Source organism: Spinacia oleracea, chromosome 5 (genome assembly GCF_020520425.1).
Source record: "Spinacia oleracea cultivar Varoflay chromosome 5, BTI_SOV_V1, whole genome shotgun sequence".
Taxonomy (NCBI): Eukaryota; Viridiplantae; Streptophyta; class Magnoliopsida; order Caryophyllales; family Amaranthaceae; genus Spinacia; species Spinacia oleracea.
The window spans coordinates 27400205-27422550 of NC_079491.1; the positions used below are offsets into that span (position 1 = coordinate 27400205).

At 36.3% G+C, this 22346-nt stretch overlaps 1 protein-coding gene across 1 annotated transcript; it reads left to right on the forward strand.

The window, feature by feature from the left end:
• The first annotated feature begins 216 nt into the window (after window positions 1-216).
• Window positions 217-1459, forward strand: LOC110776995 (non-specific lipid-transfer protein 1). Its single transcript, XM_021981569.2, has 2 exons — window positions 217-679; window positions 1191-1459. The coding sequence occupies exons 1-2, from the start codon at window positions 330-332 to the stop codon at window positions 1198-1200; spliced, it is 360 nt and encodes a 119-aa protein (XP_021837261.1). The 5' UTR covers window positions 217-329; the 3' UTR covers window positions 1201-1459.
• The last annotated feature ends 20887 nt before the right edge of the window (window positions 1460-22346 follow it).

Consider the following 22346-nt stretch of genomic DNA (forward strand, 5'->3'; position numbering starts at 1 on the left):
CACTCACTCATGTTTTCTCAAAACAAGAGTTTACAGTATATTGAAAAAACATAAGAGGGAGAATAATTTCTAAGTTTCTCAACAAGAATGACACGTAGAACCTTTGAAATAATGGTAACACCAAATAAACCAATAACATTGATTATAATCAACTACCACAAGGACTCTCAATTCTCACTTCAACCCCTCCTATGTTTGCCTATAAAAACTATGAACCCTTCTCATTTCAAACCCCACATCACAAATCACCAAAATCACACTCTCATTCACTTAGAAAGTGATAGCGCGTGTTACACTTCCAAAAAAAAAAAAAGCATTAGTCTCTAATTATGGCTAATTACAATCACTTTGTTTGCATTATTGTCCTTATGGCTCTAGTGGTGGTGGCCCCACATGCTAAGGCCGCGGTCACCTGTGGGACCGTGGTCACTAGCCTCTCACCATGTCTTGACTACTTCTCAGGAGGTGGTAACGGTCAACCACCTAGTGGTTGCTGCAACGGCATAAGGACCCTTAATGCCGAGGCTCAGTCCACTCCTGACCGTCAGATGGTCTGCACGTGTCTCAAACAGGCAGCCAACGCAATGCGAAATGTTAACCTTGGTTTGGCTGCTGCCATCCCTCCTAAGTGCGGGGTTCACATTCCTTACAAGCTTGACCCCTCTACTGATTGCTCCTCGTAATTTTTTAAACTCTCATTTAGTTATTACTAATATTTTTATTTTTACTAATTATTTGTCAATAATTAATAAGGTTTTATTACGAAGTATTTTTTTTTACCGTAAAATTAAAGTATTTCATGTCAAAGCTACAAAAAGTACATTGATAAAACCTTTTACTGACACATTACAAAATTAACATGTTACATGTGCCGTACTACCATAGTATGGTACACTGACACGTTAATACATAAATATAAAATTTAATACATTGAACATATATGTTACAAAAAAAGACATAATGTGACATACATGACTAAAATGATGATGTTAATTATAATACTCCGTAATATATAACAATAAGTTCAAGGTGGTACGTTACACTTATACAAAAAATTTGCAAGTCCTAGACCTAGACCAATTATAAACTTTTATGAAATGATCGTCTTATGTTTTATATATTGTTACACATATATTTATAGTTAACTTAATTTCTGATGATGAGTTGCGTTGGGTGCAAATGTGATGCAGGGTTCATTAAGAGAATGGATCTACAACTAGATCTGTAAGTGTTGCAACGGAGAATAAGGGTGGATCGTTGGGTCTGATTTCGTACCGGCCAGAGTCTTTTTCTCTATTTAGTTTCTAGTTGAATTATGATGGTGATTTCTAAAGTTTAGTTTGATGAATGAGGTTGCCTTTGTAGCAATATGGTCTCAGCTAATGTATGATCTGATTTACAGATGGAGTATATTTCTGAACCCATTTAACTAATATAAAAAAGTTTAGTTTATGTCGTATCTATTGACTTCAATGAGTATCAATTTTAAGCTAAAATTTTAATTACAAGAACTAAAATAACCAAGGAGAACTTTCTAATGAGACCGGACGACGGCCGTCTCACACTATTTTATTCTTAGATGATTTAACGTAATTAAGAAACTAAGCTTAATGTTTCACTATAATGGCACATAAGTTATTCTTGCGTGGTCTGGTCCACAATAATATTAGTGTGGATTCAAAATCAATAGTTTTCTCTAGCACCCTTTCTACACTCACAATAACCTTTATTGTTCATATAGTAAATATAATAAATTAAACAATAAAATTCTTAGACATAGTAACCATTTTTTGAAGCATATAGTAACTTTATGTCTTTAAAAGCGAATTGTGACTTAAAATCACATTATTCAAGCAAAACGTGTATCAACGACACTAATTTAATATATTTTTTTCATAATAATCCTAATAAAATGCGAAAATAAATTAGAAACAAAGTATTGACTTTATTTTAAGGCATGGCCCATGATAAATTTAGTATGGACAAAGTCCATTTAAGAATTGACGATCTCAAAAAAAAAAAGTAACGAGTCAGCTTTCCCAAAAAAAAGAGAGTAATGAGTCATTCTCTAAATAAACTAAAGTAATCTTAGTCTTAATTATCTCTTATGAGAGCGTCTAAGTGTCTAATACAAGATTTTTCCAATAACGAGTTGGATATGTTCTTAATCATTTTTATTTTTTGGGTGTGGATTCTTAATCATTTTATGGACAAGATCGAGAAAGGGACAATGATTAATTTAAGTCAGGGTACTTCTATGTGTTCTCTTTTTCTAATTCCTATTTTATATCTCTATAGTTCAATGTATTTTAAAGAGGTGGTAACAAGCTATAGCTAGGCCGAGAATGGGCTTAGAGTTCTTAGGAGGTTATTTGATGAAAGAGTTTGTTTCTGTATTTGTTAAGAAAAGGAGATATTCTTGTTGTTTTCATTGTTAGTTTCTTGGTGGTAACTTTGCTGTGTAAAAAATTCAAACGTTGCGAGTATTAAAAGACGGAGGAAGTATGTAGTAGTTGATAGTGGGGTATTATTTTAATGTAGTTAGTGGAAGGTGGGTTAAGAGGTGGGGTTGGGGGAGAGTAGGGGTTGAGTTTTTAATTATTTTTTGTATGGAGTAGGGGGTAGGTGGGTTAATAGGGGTGGAGTGAGAAATAATATAATATTGTTAGAATATTTCCATTTTTAGAAACAGGTCAAGTATTAAGGGACGACCCGATAAGGAAAACAGGTCAAGTATTCCGAGACGGAGGGAGTACATATGATGTGGGCTCAAGGTTTTGCTTTGGCTAGTTTCAAAGGCCACTTGGTTTCTGGGCTCCAAGCCATGGTTTCACTACATGCAAGACATTTCATCAAGCGTGTTAATCGACCAACCTTGTTTTACTTTAGCATGTTTTAGAATATGGGTTGTAAGTTTTATTTTTCATTTTTTACGGGGAAGGGCAATATTATTAATAATTAGTCGTACGACATCTACAATGATAAAGTAGATTTGCAACCATAAATTTATAGAAAATATATAACTATTACAATAACACCAATTACTATTCTACATCGTATCTAACTTAGCGTGAACAATAATTTTTTATATTTTCAGTATTTTCAATAAATGGCCAATGTCTTGTCAGCTTCGCAAACCACAACGCCTCAACGACTTATTAATGTTTAAGTTACACATATTGTATTCTTTGAAACTCAAGTTCAAATTGCATAGAACTATAGATGCACGACCCTGTCCTAATCAAATCTGATTGCAGGGAAGTGGTTCAAGCTTTGCAGGATCCAAGGAAAGCTAGCAAGCATGTTGCCTCCATCCTAGTAGATATCAAGAATATGGCTCCTTCTCTTGATTACTTTGTTTGCATTAATGTATGTAGAGATCAGGTAGTAAAGGCTCACTCTCTTGCTCAACAAGAGAGGAAATGCCTTTAGTTTGCTGTTTTGTTTTGTTCTAGCTGTCAAAAAAAAAAAAAAAAAAAAAGATGCACGACCCAACATGCTATGAATGATCTTCATCATTTTTCTATTATTAATCAGTCTTTCAAATGAATTAACTAGATGTTGTTGGAAGTAAAGCTTGAAAAAAAAGTTTGTCCCGTAGTTATCGGGTGGATGGCGTCCGACCGGGTGCGCGTACAAAGTGAAAGTGGGCGAGTAATTCGCCCGACCGGAAGGTCGTCGCCAGATGAGCGAATGACTCCTAATATTTTACTGTTTTCGGCGTCCGATCGGGTGGTGGTAGCCCGATCGAGCCGACCATCGGGTGGATATCAAAAGACGTCTTTTGGACGTTGAATTTTCTTTCTCGTGATTCCTTTTGTAACAGTTTTATTAAGTATGAGTTAAGGGCTATTAACCTTTGCGATTGTGGTGAGTTAAGGGTGTTTAAGTTCCTCTTGATTATTGGGGGTTTTAACTCTTCATTATCAATGGTTAATTATCATGACTAATATCAATGGATTCATTTGATTCCTTTGATTTCCTAGGGTTGTTTTATCTCCTCCACTAATCCTATAAATGCATGCATCATTTCTTGTATTGTTTATAGAAAAATCAATTTTCTCTTATCTTCTCTTTTTTTCCTCTTTTTTGGCCATAAGTTATAGTAATTCAATCTCACACCCAAGAGTGTCGTTGTGTGTTGTGAGTTGTGTAAAACTTAGGGAACGAATCGGTGAATACAATTGTTCACTCCGGTTGCGTTGAATCTCGTTTTCAAGGCAGTGGTTTGGTTAACACGACACAACAAGTTCCGTAAGTCCTACTTTCTTGTTCTTCGTATTAGCCTTGAAAACACTTGAAAGACAACAATTTGAAAACGAGATTATGTCTATTGTCATGCATGGCTAACTCTCTTCCCGACCTCTCTAAGTTGGAGCCTCATGATGGCAAGAACTACAAGGAATGGTCACAAAAAATGTTGATATATTTTTAGCATTTGAAATAGATTATGTTCTCTATGAGGATGTGATCGAAGCAATTGAATCAAGCAAGGTGGTAGTACCGGATCCCTCCCTTTTGACGGAGGATGTCAAGAAGGCGGTTGAAGCATCGACCAAGAAGGAGAAAAACAACCAGGTTGTCCGGGCTCACAATCTCCATCATGTGAATGGAATCTTGTTTGACCTTCTCATCACCAATCGGTCAAGCAAGTTCATTTGGTACACCTTGCAAAAGAAGTATGGAGCCGATGATGCCGATAAGAAAAAGTATGTTGTTGGTAAGTGGATCAATTTCAAGATGACGGATGACAAATCCATCATGGATGAAGTCCATGATTATGAGAATATCGTCACCGACATCTTGGGTGAAGGAATGAAGATGTGTGAAACTCTTCAACGGAATGACTACCGCAACTCTTTAAGGCACAAGAAAAAAGACATGAATCTTCAAGAGCTTATTGGTCATATGAGGACTAAAGAAGCTAACTGTCTCAAGGATAAGTTTGAATCTCTTTCTTTGAATTTTTCTAAAGCTAACTTGGTTGATTCTAGTGCTCCTATGGCTAAAAGTAGGTTCAAATGGAAGAAGAAGAATCATTCAATCAAAGTAAACGTCACTAACAACAACAAGATTCAAAAGACCAAAGGAGCTTGCTATGTGTGTGGTAAGGTAGGACACAAAGCCTATCAACGTTACCACCGCCACAAGAGAAACTCCAATGGTGCCTCCCAAGCCAACCTTGTTGACAAGAATGATGTCATAGCCGCGGTGGTGGTTGAAACCAACTTGGTGGAGAACAAGGTGGAATGGATATTGGGCATGGGAGCATCGAGACACTTTTGTGCTAACAAGACGATCATGAAGGACTTTGATTATACTATCCATGGAGACCATGTTTACTTGGGAAATAGTAGCACCGCCTGAGTTCTTGGCAAAGGGAAAGTCCACATTAAACTCACTTTCGGAAAAACTTTGTCTTTGAATAATGTCTTGTATGTTCCCTCCCTTAGGAGGAATCTTGTTTCGGGTGCCCTTCTCAACAAAGTCGGCCTAAAACTTGTCATTGAGGCGGACAAGATTGTTACCTCTAAGAATGAAGACTTTGTTAGGAAATGTTACCTTAGTGAAAGATTTTTTGTGTTGAATGTTTTGAACAATAATGAAAGTACTTATTCTTTTGCTTATATCGTAGAGTCTATGGGTGTTTGGCACAATCAATTAGGACATTTAAATGTTTCTTACACAAAAAGTTAAAGGATCATAAATTATTTTCTTATGATAAAATTGACAAAGCCTCTAAATGTCCTATTTGTGTTGAGGCCAAACATACAAAAAAAACCTTTTAAGAAAGTGGTAACGAGAAGTACTAAATTGTTAGAGTTGATTCACTCGTATTTAGCGGACTTTAAAAATTGCACTACTAGTAGAGGTGGAAAAAATTACTACATAACTTTTGTTGATGATTTTTCAAGATTTACTAAAGTGTATGTTTTGAAAACTAAGGATGAGACCGAAAGTGAATTTTTAAATTATAAAGTCGAGGTTGAAAATCAACTTGACCTTAAAATTAAAAGAGTTAGAACTGATAGAGGTGGTGAATGTGGAAAATGGTCTTTAAAAGAATTTTATGAAACCAATGGAATCATCCAGGAGTTAATTAAGTTCCCCTTACACCCCACAACAAAATGGTATTGCTGAAGGAAAAATATATCTTCGAAAGAGACTATGAATGTCATGCTTCTAAGTTCCGGCTTATCCAGCAATATATGGGGGGAGGCTCGCTTGTTATGTATTCAACAGAGTTCCCCATAAGAAGTTGGATAAGACACCTTATGAGATTTGGAAGGGTTATAGTCCTAACATGAGTATTTTGAAAGTGTGGAGGTGTTTAGCCAGGTAGTTGTAACACCCTAATAATTCCTTGCGTTTATAAAATCATTTTCCAACTTAAAATAAGGAATTACTAAAGTATTACCGCTACCGCGATAACGGCTAAGGCTATTACCAGAATTACGCAGCGGAATTACCTAACTCTAAAATAAATAAATAATATTTAATGGCCTCCATACAAGTTGGAACCATAACGGACCAAACCAAATTACTTTAAAACAAAATCCATTAACTAATTAGAAACGTTATAGTCTAGACAAAATAAAATAATTAGAGTTTAGAATAATGCAAGTACAAAAACTCTCTCAAACCAACCCTTGGAGAATAACTTGTCATGCAAGTCACCTTTAAAACATGTTATTGATATACTACTCCCCAACAATGCAAATGAAAATGATGAATCATCATAGGATCATTGGGACAAAGGCCATGATCAAAACACAAAGCAACTAATAAGCGAAAGATGAGTACAAACAAGATAGAATAAAATCCTATATCTATCATGCTTAATTCCAACGATAAATTAAATCACATGCGAAAGCCAATTAAGTAACCAATTAATCATGAATACAAGACTCCACTCTTGACATGACTCTTGACTCATAGATTAATTAGAATAAGTTTCGAACGGGCCCAAAAGAAATATCTGTTAGGGAAGAGTGTTGACTCATAGATTATATTAATTCTTGTAGTGTAAGTTACGAATTTTCACATTAGTGGGCTGCAATACCTTGTAGCTCCCTATAATATTTAATTTAAACAATTTATTTATTTGAACTACTTTTTATTTGAGCTACCTGCCCAAAATAGCTACAAAGTTTTACAATTGCTTATGTCATTGTTGTACTAATGGTGGGCTACCTGCTCACATGTTCTATTTTTTTTGTAAGCAGGTTCCCTTTTTAACCATTGAAGTTGCTCTAATATAGTATGCAAGGTGGATAAGAAATGAATAACGTGAAATATGTTATGACAAATAAATAAGTGCGAGACGGTATTTTACAAAAATTTGTACTCCCTCCGTTCCAAAATGTTTGTTACGTATTCCTTTTAGGTTGTTTCAAAATGTTTGTTACATGGGGGAATCTTTCCTTTTATAAACTTATTATAATATTATTTTTTGTGCCAACTTTTAATTTTAATTGGTCCAATTTTTTCAACTCATTAAATTTCTTTACAATTTCCCAAGTATGTTAAGTTAGCAATCTTTGTGCTTTTCCATTATTGGTTCATTTTGATAAATAAAACAATCTTATTGGTTGTTGTAATTATTAGTGGATTGAGGTTTTACTTGGTTTATTTTTTTAATAAAAAATCAAAAGAATCTTTATTATACGTTAATAAACGTGCAAAAGTCCAAACGTAACAAACATTTTGGAACGGAGAGAGTATGAAATATGCGATTATATTAACAAAACAAAAAAGAAACAAAAAAACTTTAAAGACAAAAGGAGTAGTTGTTATTTGAACTTATTTCTTAAGTACGTGATAATAAGTTGAATAGAATCGAGACTCGTTTTCTCGTAAATTCACATAGAATTCCGGTGTACACCTTATAAAAGAGAAATCTTTTAATGACAGAAGAATCGAAGTAATTATTGTTATTTTATCTAATATTTTTAAAATAAGTGAAAGCAAATCGAATATAATCGAACCTAATATAATCGTTAAGCGTTCAAAGAAAAATTTGGTGTTGGAAAAAAAAAAAAATCGGTGTATGATCCCACGAGAGAAATCTAGAGATGGATGTTTAATGGCTATACCTTGGACAGTTGAGAGTTGAGACTAAGACTTAGTGTCCTCCCAATTAATTTAGTTCCTTATTTCCACCAAAGTTAATGCACTTCAACTATATAGCGTTTTCTCAAAAGAAGAAATTATCGTTTTCAAGTATTTTTTTAGGTGCCCTTAATTTTGGTTATTAGTGTAGTTTTCAACTTTAGTAGATAGGTCCTATTGATTTGCATGCGAAATTAATTTGAACTACTAATGGCAATTAGCTCTATCAAATTGCCCTCGGAAGAACCATATCATAATTGATATGCAACTGATGGTTACTTTTATTGACTGCGACTTGTTGTTTAATTATTTACTTTTTTTTTTTAATCAAAGACTTGATTAAATTATGGTTAAACATGTACATACGGTCGTACACTACAAGAAAAAGTGTTTTACCTACCTCTCTAAATAGTACTCCCTCCGCCCCTTAATACTCGCACCGTTTGACTGAATACGCTTGTCAATGTACAACTTTGAGCACCTATATCTTTAACTACATATTACTCCCTCCGTATTTATTTAATAGATACACTTGGCCGGGCACGGGTATTAAGAAAAAGAATTGAATGAAATAAAATAATAAAGCAAGTGGGCTTGGATAGATATTTTAATAATTAAACAAGTGGGGACCGTGTCATTTTGGTGGGTGGGAGGTGGGGTGGGTTTATGAAATTATTTGTTTAATAGAATGGTGGGTCATAGGGTAAATTAGATGTATTATTTAATTAGATGGTGGAGTTGATAAGTTACTAAAAATGGCAAGTGTATCTCTTAAATAAATACGGCCGGAAAAGGCAAGTGTATCTCTTAAATAAATACGGAGGGAGTATAAAAACTTATAAAATATTAATAATTTGAAAATATATATTAAGATGAAACCAATAATATATTATATTCTAACATTTATTTTCATATACTAGAAATAAAATAGGGTCAAAGTGAATTATGTAAATAGTGCAAAAAGTCAAAACGGTGCGAGTATTAAGGGACAGAGGGAGTAGGTAAAAAGCGAAAATGGTCGGTATTTTGCTTACTGAGCGTTGAGCAGTCGATAATGGGCGGCCGGTAAAAAATTAGGTGCATACTACTAGTTGGTAGGTGAAATTTGAGCGGTCGGTAATTTGTAAATTAACTATTGATATTAAGGCGGTCGGTAATTTGCGATAGTCAAAAACGCGAATCTAATATATATATATATATATATATATATATATATATATATATATATATATATATATATATATATATATATATATATATATTTTGCTGAATTATTAGAGCGCCACATATGATTACTAATGGTTTCGGCCAATGAAAAATAAGATTTCTTATTATTTTTGAATTAAAAAAATCGATTGCCACGTAGATAACTAATTAGGTGACACGTAGATATTTTAATTAATTAATTACTAATATATATACAACTCCATCTAAAATCAAACACTATAATAATCTAAAAATAAATCTAAAATAAAATTAATACAAAATCAAACACTAATATAAAATAAAATTCAATTTAAAATCAAACATTCATCCAATAGGCATATTTGCTGAATTATTAGAGCGCCACGTAGGATTACTAATGGTTTCGGCCAATGAAAAATTATTTTTGAATTAAAAAATCAATTGCCACGTAGATAAATAATTAGGTGCCACGTAGATGTTTTAATTAATTAATTACTAATATATACAACTCCATCTAAAATCAAACACTCTAATAATTAAAAAATAAATCTAAAATAAAATTCATCCAAAATCAAACACTAATCTTAAATAGAATAAATAAAATTCAATTTAAAATCAAACATTAATCCAATAATAGAGCGCCACGTAGGAAATCTAATGGTTTCGGCCAATGAAAAATAAGATTTAAAAATTAATTTTGAATTAAAAAAAGTCGAGTGTCACGTAGATAAATAATTAAGTTCCACGTAGATATTTTTATTAATTAATTATTATTATTACTCATATACAATTTCATTCAAAAACAAACACTCACATAATTAAAAAAAAAATCTAAAATGAAATTCAATGCAAAACCAAAAACTATTCTAAACTAATACTGTACGAAGTATATAAAATTGTTATATACATAGGAGTTTTATTTAAATATAACGATTTAATTGAATCCGTGCATCGCACGGGTTAAAATCTAGTTCTTATAGAGGTAGGGTTGGAAACCATACAAAATTGGAGGAAAACTCATGGTTTAGTGCTAATAACTAGTATTTGGGCCCGGGCGATGCCCTGAATTATTATATGAACAACAATTAATTATTTTATTCTTTAATGAAAATATCACTTCTACAAAAAAAGGGCATAGAGTACTATTGAAATACACTTTATAGGAAGCCTTAGAGGTGTTTTCCAACTCAGCGTGCTATAAAGTTTATAAAACGGATAAAAGAAGCGTTTTATATACCTAGTTATAAAGTGCAGTGATTAGAGATAAGTGTCCTCTATTTCCTTCCTAAAATTAGAAAATGAAGAAGGATATAGAACGGTTAACGTACATAAACAGTCTCTTATATTCTATAATAAAGCGCGCCTCTCGTACATAACCGTCCTCTATTCTTCTTGTTAAATATTGAGATACAGAACACCTTTCGTACATAGGCGTACTGTATACTTCCTGTTTAATATTAAAATAGAAAGCAATTTCCTTACAAACCGTTATATATTCTACCCCTTTTTTTTAAAAAAAAAAAAAATTATTCAAAATTAGCAGTTCACACATCTCTAAAATAGGATATTACGATCCTAGCTCCTTTATGTAAACCAAATCTAAATAGATAAAATAAAAATGATATCCACTCAATCTTTCCAAAAATAATTTCCTTCAATAACAAAATACTATTGTTCATACAATAACAAAATCCTATCATTCATTGACAAAATGATCTATACAAGGTACGGGAAAAAAAAAATACCATTGTGATGTCAATATTAAAAAAAAAAAATCAAAGAGCTTCTGTAACGGCAGCAACAAGTGACTCTGCAGCAACATCAACCAGAGCTTCTACAACAACAACAACCGGAGCTTCTGCAGCAACATGGCAGATCGTCTGCAGAAGTGAACTGAGGTAAAAGGGCAGTTCGTCTGCAAGAGTGAACTGAGGTAACCGGCCATCTCCTTGAGCTAGCTTAAGAGCTTTGTTAAAATACTACAATACAAGTTAAAATGTAAGAGTAATAAATTTAACACTAAATAATGGATATATTGTTAGGTTATGATACATATGACAATTCATAAATCATGCGGAAAAACCATTTAGCCAGGAATAAATATTATTTACACATAATCATATAGCATAGTTTAGATGCATACTCTTTGTTGCGTGCCTTCCCTAGCTGCGCCCGAACCGAACAAGAACAAGTCTTTAGGACTCCAAGTGTCGTCCCTCCGTAGATAGTCCACAGCACGTCCGGATCCGCCTTAAGATTGACCAACTAGAATCGCCCTTAAGGTACTAAAGATTTTCGGCACTCTTAGGTAAGAAATGTGTCTGAATTTTCTCTCAAAAACTCACTTTGAATACTTGAATAATCTCTTAAAATATGTGACCCTAGGCACGTATTTATAGAGTTATGGAAAGGGTTTTGGAATCCTATTAGGATACTAATTTATTTAATTATAACCCTACTAGGACTCTAATTAAATAATCATTATCTAATAGTTTTAGGATTTAATCACACTTCGAATCCTGATTGCTTCAGGATTCCCGCACAAGCAATGCACGAGCACCGTACACCCGCGCAAGCCTTGCGGCCCACGCTAGGCGCACAGCGCTCGGCCAATTGCTGCGATCCGCGCGCGCGCGCCCAAGGCCTTGGCTGGGCCTGGCCTTGCGCTGGGCCTGGTCGAGGCTTGGCGTGCGCTGGTGTGCGTTGGCTCGCTGGGCGACGGCCTGGCTTCGTGCTGGGCCTTCGTCTAGCGGGCCTCGTCCGATGCTAATTCGTACGATACGCTTCCGATTAAATTCCCGATTCCGGAATTCATTTCCGATACGGACAATATTTAATATTTCCGATTCCGGAATCAATTTCCGTTTCGAACAAATATTTAATATTTCCGTTTCCGGAATTATTTTCCGATTCCGATAAATATTTCCGATTCTGACAATATTTCCGTTTCCGGCAATATTTCCGATTCTGGCAATATTTCTATTTCCGATAATATTTTCCGATACGTACCATGTTTCCGTTTCCGGCAACATCTACGACTTGGATAATATTTATATTTCCGATACGATCCATATTTCCGTTTCCGGCAATATCATCGTTTCCGGAGTATTCATTTCTTGCCTGTGACGATCTCAGCTCCCACTGAAACCAAGATCCGTCGATTCCGAATATCCATAGATGGAGTATCTAATGCCATTAAATACTTGATCCGTTTACGTACTATTTGTGTGACCCTACGGGTTCAGTCAAGAGTAAGCTGTGGATTAATATCATTAATTCCACTTGAACTGAAGCGGCCTCTAGCTAGGCATTCAGCTCACTTGATCTCACTGAATTATTAACTTGTTAATTAATACTGAACCGCATTTATTAGACTTAACATAGAATGCATACTTGGACCAAGGGCATTATTTCCTTCAGTCTCCCACTTGTCCTTAGGGACAAGTGTGCATTTCCTAATTCCTTTGTCGCTCGATGCTTGCTCTTGAACATAAGGTAAGAGTTGTCATCCTTATTATGTCCAGAGGTGTTTCTCGGTTTCAGAGTTCAACTGATCAAATAAACAGATAATCATAGCCTATGATTCATCCGAGCACGGCCATGCATTTCACAGTTTCTAGCTCTCCGAGTGGCCTTGTACAACTTTTAAGCATCTCATCCCGATTTATGGGAGGACAATCCCAATCTTGCGATCTTGAGATTAGACTTCGTTTGATAGGTGATTACCTGAGCGTTGCCTTTATAGCCTCCTTTTACGGTGCGACGGTTGGTCAACGTCAAAGCAACCAGTTCTCAAACAAGTAATCTCAAATCACTCAGGTATTGAGGATTTAGTGTCTAATAATTTTAATGAAATTTACTTATGACAGATTTTCATCTCTTACAGTAAAGTTTCATAGGTCTTGTCCGATACTAGTCTTCCCAAAGTAAGTATCTATGCAAATAATTATGACATTGCCATGTCCACATAGTTCAAGAAACAGAACTACTGGTCATCTTGCATTCTAATCGTCTAACGTCTTCTATGCGTCCAATTTTATAGAAAACTCCGACTAGGGACCATTTTCAACCTTTGACATTCAAGTTCACTTGATAGACATTTCTTAGTCACAGGACTGGTCCTGACAGTCTATCTTGAATATATCGTCAAATTGAAGGGACTCATCATTTAATAAACCACAAATTAAATGGAAAAATGAATTCTTTTCATTTATTGTGAATGATTAACCAATAATGTTTTACAAAGATTTAAACTCTAAAACTTTAAAACATTAAACAGAGACATCAAAGCCATTCTCCAATATGCTTGATTCCCATAGCTGCAGTGTGCGAGTTGTGCTTCGCCTGCGGCAGAGGTTTAGTCAATGGATCTAATATGTTGTCATCAGTTCCAATTTTGCTTATCTCGACTTCTTTTCTTTCAACGAACTCTCGTAGAAGGTGAAATCTACGAAGTACATGCTTGACTCTCTGGTGGTGTCTAGGCTCCTTTGCCTGTGCAATAGCTCCGTTATTGTCACAATACAGGGCTATTGGTCCTTTAATGGAGGGGACTACACCAAGTTCACCTATGAACTTCCTTAGCCATATAGCTTCCTTTGCTGCTTCATGTGCAGCAATGTACTCCGCTTCAGTTGTAGAATCCGCAATGGTGCTTTGCTTAGCACTTTTCCAGCTTACTGCTCCTCCGTTGAGGCAGAAGACAAACCCAGACTGTGATCTGAAATCATCTTTGTCGGTTTGGAAATTTGCGTCCGTATAGCCTTTAACAATTAATTCATCATCTCCACCATAGACCAGGAAGTCATCTTTGTGCCTTTTCAGGTACTTCAGAATATTCTTGGCAGCAGTCCAATGCGCCTCTCCTGGGTCTGACTGGTATCTGCTCGTAGCACTGAGTGCGTACGCAACATCCGGGCGTGTACATATCATAGCATACATTATTGAACCAATCAATGATGCATATGGAATCCCATTCATTCGTCTACGCTCATCAAGTGTTTTTGGGCACTGAGTCTTGCTTAGAGTCATTCCATGAGACATGGGTAGGTAGCCTCGCTTGGAGTCCGCCATCTTGAACCTATCAAGCACCTTATTGATATAAGTGCTTTGACTAAGTCCAATCATCCTTTTAGATCTATCTCTGTAAATCTTGATGCCCAATATGTACTGTGCTTCTCCTAGATCTTTCATCGAAAAACATTTCCCAAGCCAAATCTTGACAGAGTTCAACATAGGAATTTCATTTCCGATAAGTAATATGTTGTCGACATATAATACTAGGAAAACAATTTTGCTCCCACTGACTTTCTTGTATACACAAGATTCGTCTGCGTTCTTGATGAAACCAAAGTCACTGACTGCTTCATCAAAACGCATATTCCAGCTCCTGGATGCCTGCTTCAATCCGTAGATTGACTTCTTTAGCTTGCATACCTTTTTAGCATTCTTTGGATCCTCAAAACCTTCAGGCTGTGTCATAAACACAGTTTCTGTTAAAACGCCGTTTAAGAAAGCAGTTTTGACATCCATCTGCCATATTTCGTAATCGTAATATGCAGCGATTGCTAACATTATCCGAATAGACTTTAGCATTGCAACTGGTGAAAAGGTTTCATCGTAATCCACACCGTGGACTTGCCTGTAACCTTTTGAAACCAATCTAGCTTTGAAAACTTCAAGTTTCCCATCCTTGTCCTTTTTCAGTTTGAAAACCCATTTGCTTCCAATGGCTTGGTAGCCATCTGGCAAATCGACCAAATCCCATACTTGGTTTTCAGACATGGAGTCTAATTCAGATTGCATGGCTTCTTGCCATTGCTTGGAGCTAAGGCTCGTCATAGCTTGTTTGTAAGTCGCAGGTTCATCACTTTCAAGTAATAGAACGTCATAGCTCTCGTTCGTCAGAATACCTAAGTACCTTTCCGGTTGAGATCTATATCTTTGCGATCTACGCGGGGTAACATTTCTAGTTTGACCATGATTCTCACCAGATTCTTCTAAAGATCTCTGAGTTTCATCCTGAATGTCATCTTGAGCATTCTCTAGAGTTTGTTGTTCGACTCGAATTTCTTCGAGGTCTACTTTTCTCCCACTTGTCATTTTGGAAATGTGATCTTTCTCCAAAAAGACACCATCTCGAGCAACAAACACCTTGTTCTCAGATGTATTGTAGAATTAATACCCCTTTGTTTCCTTTGGATAGCCCACAAGGATACATTTGTCAGATTTTGGATGAAGTTTGTCTGAAATTAATCGTTTGACGTATACTTCACATCCCCAAATCTTAAGAAAAGACACATTTGGAGGCTTTCCAAACCATAATTCGTATGGAGTCTTTTCGACAGCTTTAGACGGAGCTCTATTTATAGTGAGTGCAGCTGTATTTAGTGCATGTCCCCAAAATTCTAATGGAAGTTCAGCCTGACCCATCATTGACCTGACCATGTCTAGCAAGGTTCTGTTCCTCCGTTCTGACACACCGTTCCATTGTGGTGTTCCAGGAGGAGTCAATTCTGATAGAATTCCACATTCTTTCAGATGGTCATCAAATTCATAGCTCAGATACTCACCGCCTCTATCAGACCGCAGTGCCTTAATCTTCTTGCCTAATTGATTCTCTACTTCACTCTGAAATTCCTTGAATTTGTCAAAGGATTCAGACTTATGCTTCATTAGGTAGACATAACCATACCTACTGAAGTCATCAGTAAAAGTGATAAAGTAGCTGAAACCACCTCTAGCATTTGTACTCATTGGTCCACATACATCTGTATGGATTAAACCCAATAGTTCATTTGCTCTTTCTCCAACTTTAGAGAAAGGTTGCTTTGTCATTTTGCCAAGTAAACATGATTCGCATTTACCATAATCCTCTAAGTCAAATGGTTCTAGAATTCCTTCCTTTTGAAGTCTTTCTAAGCGTTTCAAGTTTATATGGCCTAATCGACAATGCCACAGATAGGTGAGATCTGAATCATCCTTTTTGGCCTTTTTGGTATTTATGTTATATACTTGTTTGTCGTGATCTAATAAATAAAGTCCATTGACTAATCTAGGAGATCCATAAAACATCTCTTTAAAATAAAACGAACAACTATTGTCTTTTATTAAAAAGGAAAATCCCTTAGCATCTAAGCAAGAAACTGAAATGATGTTTTTAGTAAGACTTGGAACATGGAAACATTCTTCCAGTTCCAAAACTAGCCCGGAGGGCAACGACAAATAATAAGTTCCTACAGCTAATGTAGCAATCCGTGCTCCATTTCCCACTCGTAGGTCGACTTCACCCTTGCTTAACTTTCTACTTCTTCTTAGTCCCTGTGGATTGGAACATAAGTGTGAGCCACAACCTGTATCTAATACCCAAGAAGTTGAATTAGCAAGTATACAGTCTATAACGAAAATACCTGAAGATGGAACGACTGTTCCGTTCTTCTGATCTTCCTTTAGCTTCAAGCAATCTCTCTTCCAATGCCCCTTCTTCTTGCAGTAGAAGCATTCGGATTCAGAAGTGGGTTGACTGACCTTCCTCTTTACAGATTTGGCGCCAGTTTGCTTAGTTGGGCTGGCCTTGTTGCCACCTTTCTTAGCATTCCTCTTCTTTCCAGATTTCTTGAACTTGCCCCCACGCACCATAAGCACATCCTGCTTATCACTTTTGAGCGTCTTTTCAGCGGTTTTCAGCATACCGTGAAGCTCAGTGAGCGTTTTGTCCAGACTATTCATACTGTAGTTCAGTTTGAACTGATCATACCCGCTATGAAGAGAATGGAGGATGGTGTCTATAGCCATTTCCTGAGAAAATTGCTGATCCAGCCGACTCATATTCTCAATGAGTCCAATCATTTTGAGAACATGTGGACTTACGGGCTCGCCTTTCTTAAGCTTGGTCTCAAGAATTTGCCTATGAGTCTCGAATCTTTCGACTCGAGCCAGATCTTGGAACATATTCTTCAACTCACTGATGATTGTGAAAGCATCTGAGTTGATGAACGTTTTCTGCAGATCCGCACTCATGGTGGCGAGCATTAGACATTTCACATCCTTGTTGGCATCAATCCAACGATTGAGGGCTGCCTGAGTGGCCCCGTCGCCTGCGGCTTCGGGCATCGCCTCATCTAGGACATACTCCTTTTCTTCCTGCATAAGAACTATTTGCAAGTTCCTTTGCCAGTCAAGGAAGTTTTTCCCGTTCAACTTCTCCTTTTCGAGAATTGATCGAATGTTGAATGAATTGTTGTTTGCCATATTAAAAACTACAATTGAAAAGAATAAACAAATAAATAACCATTCACAGTTTCTCTTAATAAACTTAAATCCTAGCATACATGCATAATTCAATGTTTATTAAGCATTTTATTCAAGTTATTTGTTCCGGCAGGTGTGAATAAAATGATTCCAAGATCCTAAAATCATTGAAGAACTAAGCACAATTTGTCGACTTAATCCTAGAACATCTTAGGTAAGCAAAAGCCTTTTGCTAATAGTCTAGAAACTATTCTTGGTTGATAGGTACGTCTAAGAACTTATTAGGTAAACCTATCGATTTTGCCACGACATAAAAGGACTCCTTACTTATATCGTTGAGTTTCACCAAAACTAACATGTACTCACAATTATTTGTGTACCTTGCCCCTTTAGGACCAATAAGTAACACCTCGCTGAGCGAAAACTATTACTAGATTGATGTAAAGGATATCCAAGCAAGTGTATATTTTGGCATGGCACCTTTTAACTCAATTTTTATGTTTGGAACTTAAGGCTCTTACTATGTTGGTTAGATTTTAAGTGAACTAAAATCCTTAATCATGCAACATAATCAAGCCATAATCTTATGCATAATTAAGACATATTTAAAGCAATAAATAACTTAAAGCATGCATAAGATAAAGGTGATCTAGTATGGCCCGACTTCATCTTGAAGCTTTGACTTCAAAGTCCGTCTTGAAAATCTCCGTGGGAGGCACCATTTTCTTCAAATAGGATAAGCTATAATTAAAACTAATTACAACTATTTGATGGTACGCAGACCATATTTGAATTGAAAAACAACTTTGGTACTTTAGACCAATTACATTCAAATTAATGGTACGCAGACCATATTTTCTATCCTATTTGGGCCATACTAGTCACTTCATAACCTGCAAAACAGTACATATTCAATATATACCATTCACCCATTCATTATCATGAATGGCTCACATACCTGGTTAGTAAAACACATTATGCATCACGTAAACATTTGCAGCAATTAATCAAGGGCACCAATAATCTACCAATTATTCAGTCCTTATTAATTCTAATCAAGTTGTTTTAACCTTAAGGATTCGTAGACCTAATCAAGAGTTTATGACTAAAAAGCGCTCCCACTTAAACCAATAAATTTATATGCTTTACTAATTTTAAACATAAAAATGTATTTCTAGTCTAACCGGAAACATACAAATTTAATTAAAATTTAAAGCTCATATGAATTTATAATTGAATCCAAAAAGTTTAATTTAATTTCAGTCGTATTTAAATTAATTCATGATTTTAATTTTAGTAAAATAATTAGAATAAATAAAATTTATTATAATTACAATATTCAAAATTAAAATCCAAGAAAATAATTTAAATTATTAATTTTAAAATTAATTAAAATTACTGAAAAATTTCAAATTAAACATTCAAAACGATCTAATCGCAACGCAAACACCCTACGCATCGCACGCCCATGGGCCACACGCACACAGCCATCGCTGGCCATGTGCGCGCAGCCCATGCGCTCTTCGCATAGCTGCTGCATCTTCCATCGCAAGCCATCGCACAAGTGGTGCTCGCTGCGCGCGCGCCAGCGCTCGATGCACGCGAGCCATCGCTCGCTGTGCGCGCTCGCCAGCGCTCGCTGCGCGCGCTCCAGCGCTCGATGCACGCGAGCCATCGCTCGCTGTGCGCGAGCAATTGCTCGCTGCGCGCGATCGACGCTGGGCGCAGCGCTCGTGGCACGCGAGCTTGCGCTCGCTGCGCGCGAGGCTGCGCGCGCTTGCGCGAGGCAGTGCGCGTTGTGGCGCAGCTCGCTTGCTGCCCACACGCGACTGCCGTGCCTTGCCTTCGCCCATGCCCATTCGACCATAGCTCGTGGCCCACGACACAAGGCAGGGCTACTGCCTTGTGCTCGTGCACCATGCCCCTGCTCATTGCATTCGTGCCGCACGGGCGACGAGCTCCCTTGCTCGTCGTCGCATGCCCGCACTATACAACACCCCTTAAGGGTAACACGAAGCGTCCATTGCTTTGTGCGTGCAAGTTATATGAACGAATCGCATAAAAAAATTTAAAATTTATTTTTAAAATTAATGACAAATTAATAAATAATATTAATTTCATAATTTTAGGGCGAAAAATCGAAAATTTATTATTCAATTGATTTCCGATTATTATGGATTCAATCCTAGGTCATAAAAATTTAAAATTTATCATAAATTTACAATTTTTATGGTGGTTTTTAATCATAGGTTTCTAATTAAATTATAATTAATTATGAAAATCAAATTAATTCTAAATTATTCTAATTTTCAACAAATTAATCATAATTACAAATTAGATTGCATAATTAACAAGGCTAGGCATTCAAACTTGTTAAACATATACAGTAGGTCAATCAAAAATTCAAGATTTATCAACAAGAATCGCAAATATTTAATTTAACATCTTAAATTTACGAAATTTTGCATTCGAAAAACTAAAACCTTCGAAAAGTCATAGTTAGGCTTCGAATTTGAGAATTCTGGGTTCGGCCGAAAAATACTCTTTTTGTCAAAATTTTAGAATGCCTTTTACATGCGGAATTGACACAAAAATCACTCGATTTGGATGAGTAACGAAGAAACTGCCGAAAAACTGCGTACGTATAATTAAATAAACGCAATTTGCAATTAATTAACAATTACGAAAATTAATCACCCCTTTTAATTCATGCAAATTTGTAATATTTAACCATGTTCATGCAATTTAGATTATGAAAATAATAAGGGGCTCGTGATACCACTGTTAGGTTATGATACATATGACAATTCATAAATCATGCGGAAAAACCATTTAGCCAGGAATACATATTATTTACACATAATCATATAGCATAGTTTAGATGCATATTCTTTGTTGCGTGCCTTCCCTAGCTGCGCCCGAACCGAACAAGAACAAGTCTTTAGGACTCCAAGTGTCGTCCCTCCGTAGATAGTCCACAGCACGTCCGGATCCGCCTTAAGATTGACCAACTAGAATCGCCCTTAAGGTACTAAAGATTTTCGGCACTCTTAGGTAAGAAATGTGTCTGAATTTTCTCTCAAAAACTCACTTTGAATACTTGAATAATCTCTTAAAATATGTGACCCTAGGCACGTATTTATAGAGTTATGGAAAGGGTTTTGGAATCCTATTAGGATACTAATTTATTTAATTATAACCCTACTAGGACTCTAATTAAATAATCATTATCTAATAGTTTTAGGATTTAATCACACTTCGAATCCTGATTGCTTCAGGATTCCCGCACAAGCAATGCACGAGCACCGTACACCCGCGCAAGCCTTGCGGCCCACGCTAGGCGCACAGCGCTCGGCCCATTGCTGCGCTCCGCGCGCGCGCCCAAGGCCTTGGCTGGGCCTGGCCTTGCGCTGGGCCTGGTCGAGGCTTGGCGTGCGCTAGTGTGCGTTGGCTCGCTGGGCGACGGCCTGGCTTCGTGCTGGGCCTTCGTCTAGCGGGCCTCGTCCGATGCTAATTCGTACGATACGCTTCCGATTAAATTCCCGATTCCGGAATTCATTTCCGATACGGACAATATTTAATATTTCCGATTCCGGAATCAATTTCCGTTTCGAACAAATATTTAATATTTCCGTTTCCGGAATTATTTTCCGATTCCGATAATATTTCCGATTCTGACAATATTTCCGTTTCCGGTAATATTTCCGATTCTGGCAATATTTCTATTTCCGATAATATTTTCCGATACGTACCATGTTTCCGTTTCCGGCAACATCTACGACTTGGATAATATTTATATTTCCGATACGATCCATATTTCCGTTTCCGGCAATATCATCGTTTCCGGAGTATTCATTTCTTGCCTGTGACGATCTCAGCTCCCACTGAAACCATGATCCGTCGATTCCGAATATCCATAGATGGAGTATCTAATGCCATTAAATACTTGATCCGTTTACGTATTATTTGTCTGACCCTACGGGTTCAGTCAAGAGTAAGCTGTGGATTAATATCATTAATTCCACTTGAACTGAAGCGGCCTCTAGCTAGGCATTCAGCTCACTAGATCTCACTGAATTATTAACTTGTTAATTAATACTGAACCGCATTTATTAGACTTAACATAGAATGCATACTTGGACCAAGGGCATTATTTCCTTCATATATATACCAAAATAAAAATTAGAGGAAGAATAGCATACATCCTAATTATGTCTTGATTTTTTTTCACAATATTTTTTCTGTATTATATTAATAATAATTTTGCAAAGATAACATGTATAAAGTGATAGTTCATTTGGGTAATACTCTAGTGTTGAAACTTGAGGTCACAAGTTTAAATCTTATGCAAACTATATTTATAATTTTTTAAGTGAAAGTGTATTGATAGCATGTATTTATGGATTGAGGGAGAGCCACGTGGCGTGTAGCCATTTCTAGAAACACCTTTTACCCCATTGGTAGAAAAAGAAAGTTTCACTTGTCGAAATATGGGTTTATGACATTTATAGTTTGAAGTATTTCCCTTAGTAGATTGAACTAGAAGGGGGCATCCCATGTGTGCCTCGTCTGGCCGATTCCGATCGTGACACGTGCGCAGTGTGGTGGGCCTACCTTTTTTTCGCCAAGTCTGTAACCGAATGCCCAAATAATGAGACTCGTCGGTCACAGAAGTCGATTCCATACACTTTTGTAACCGTTCCTTGATTGTCGCAATTAAACTCATTTCCGAAATTAATTTTCGTTAGTTACAATTTGCTTTGACCTTTTAAAAGGGAAGCATTGGAATTGTTCAAAAG

Coding starts and splice junctions, on each gene's coding strand:
- LOC110776995 (XM_021981569.2), top strand. CDS start 330: ATGGCTAATTACAATCACTTTGTTTGCATTATTGTCCTTATGGCTCTA.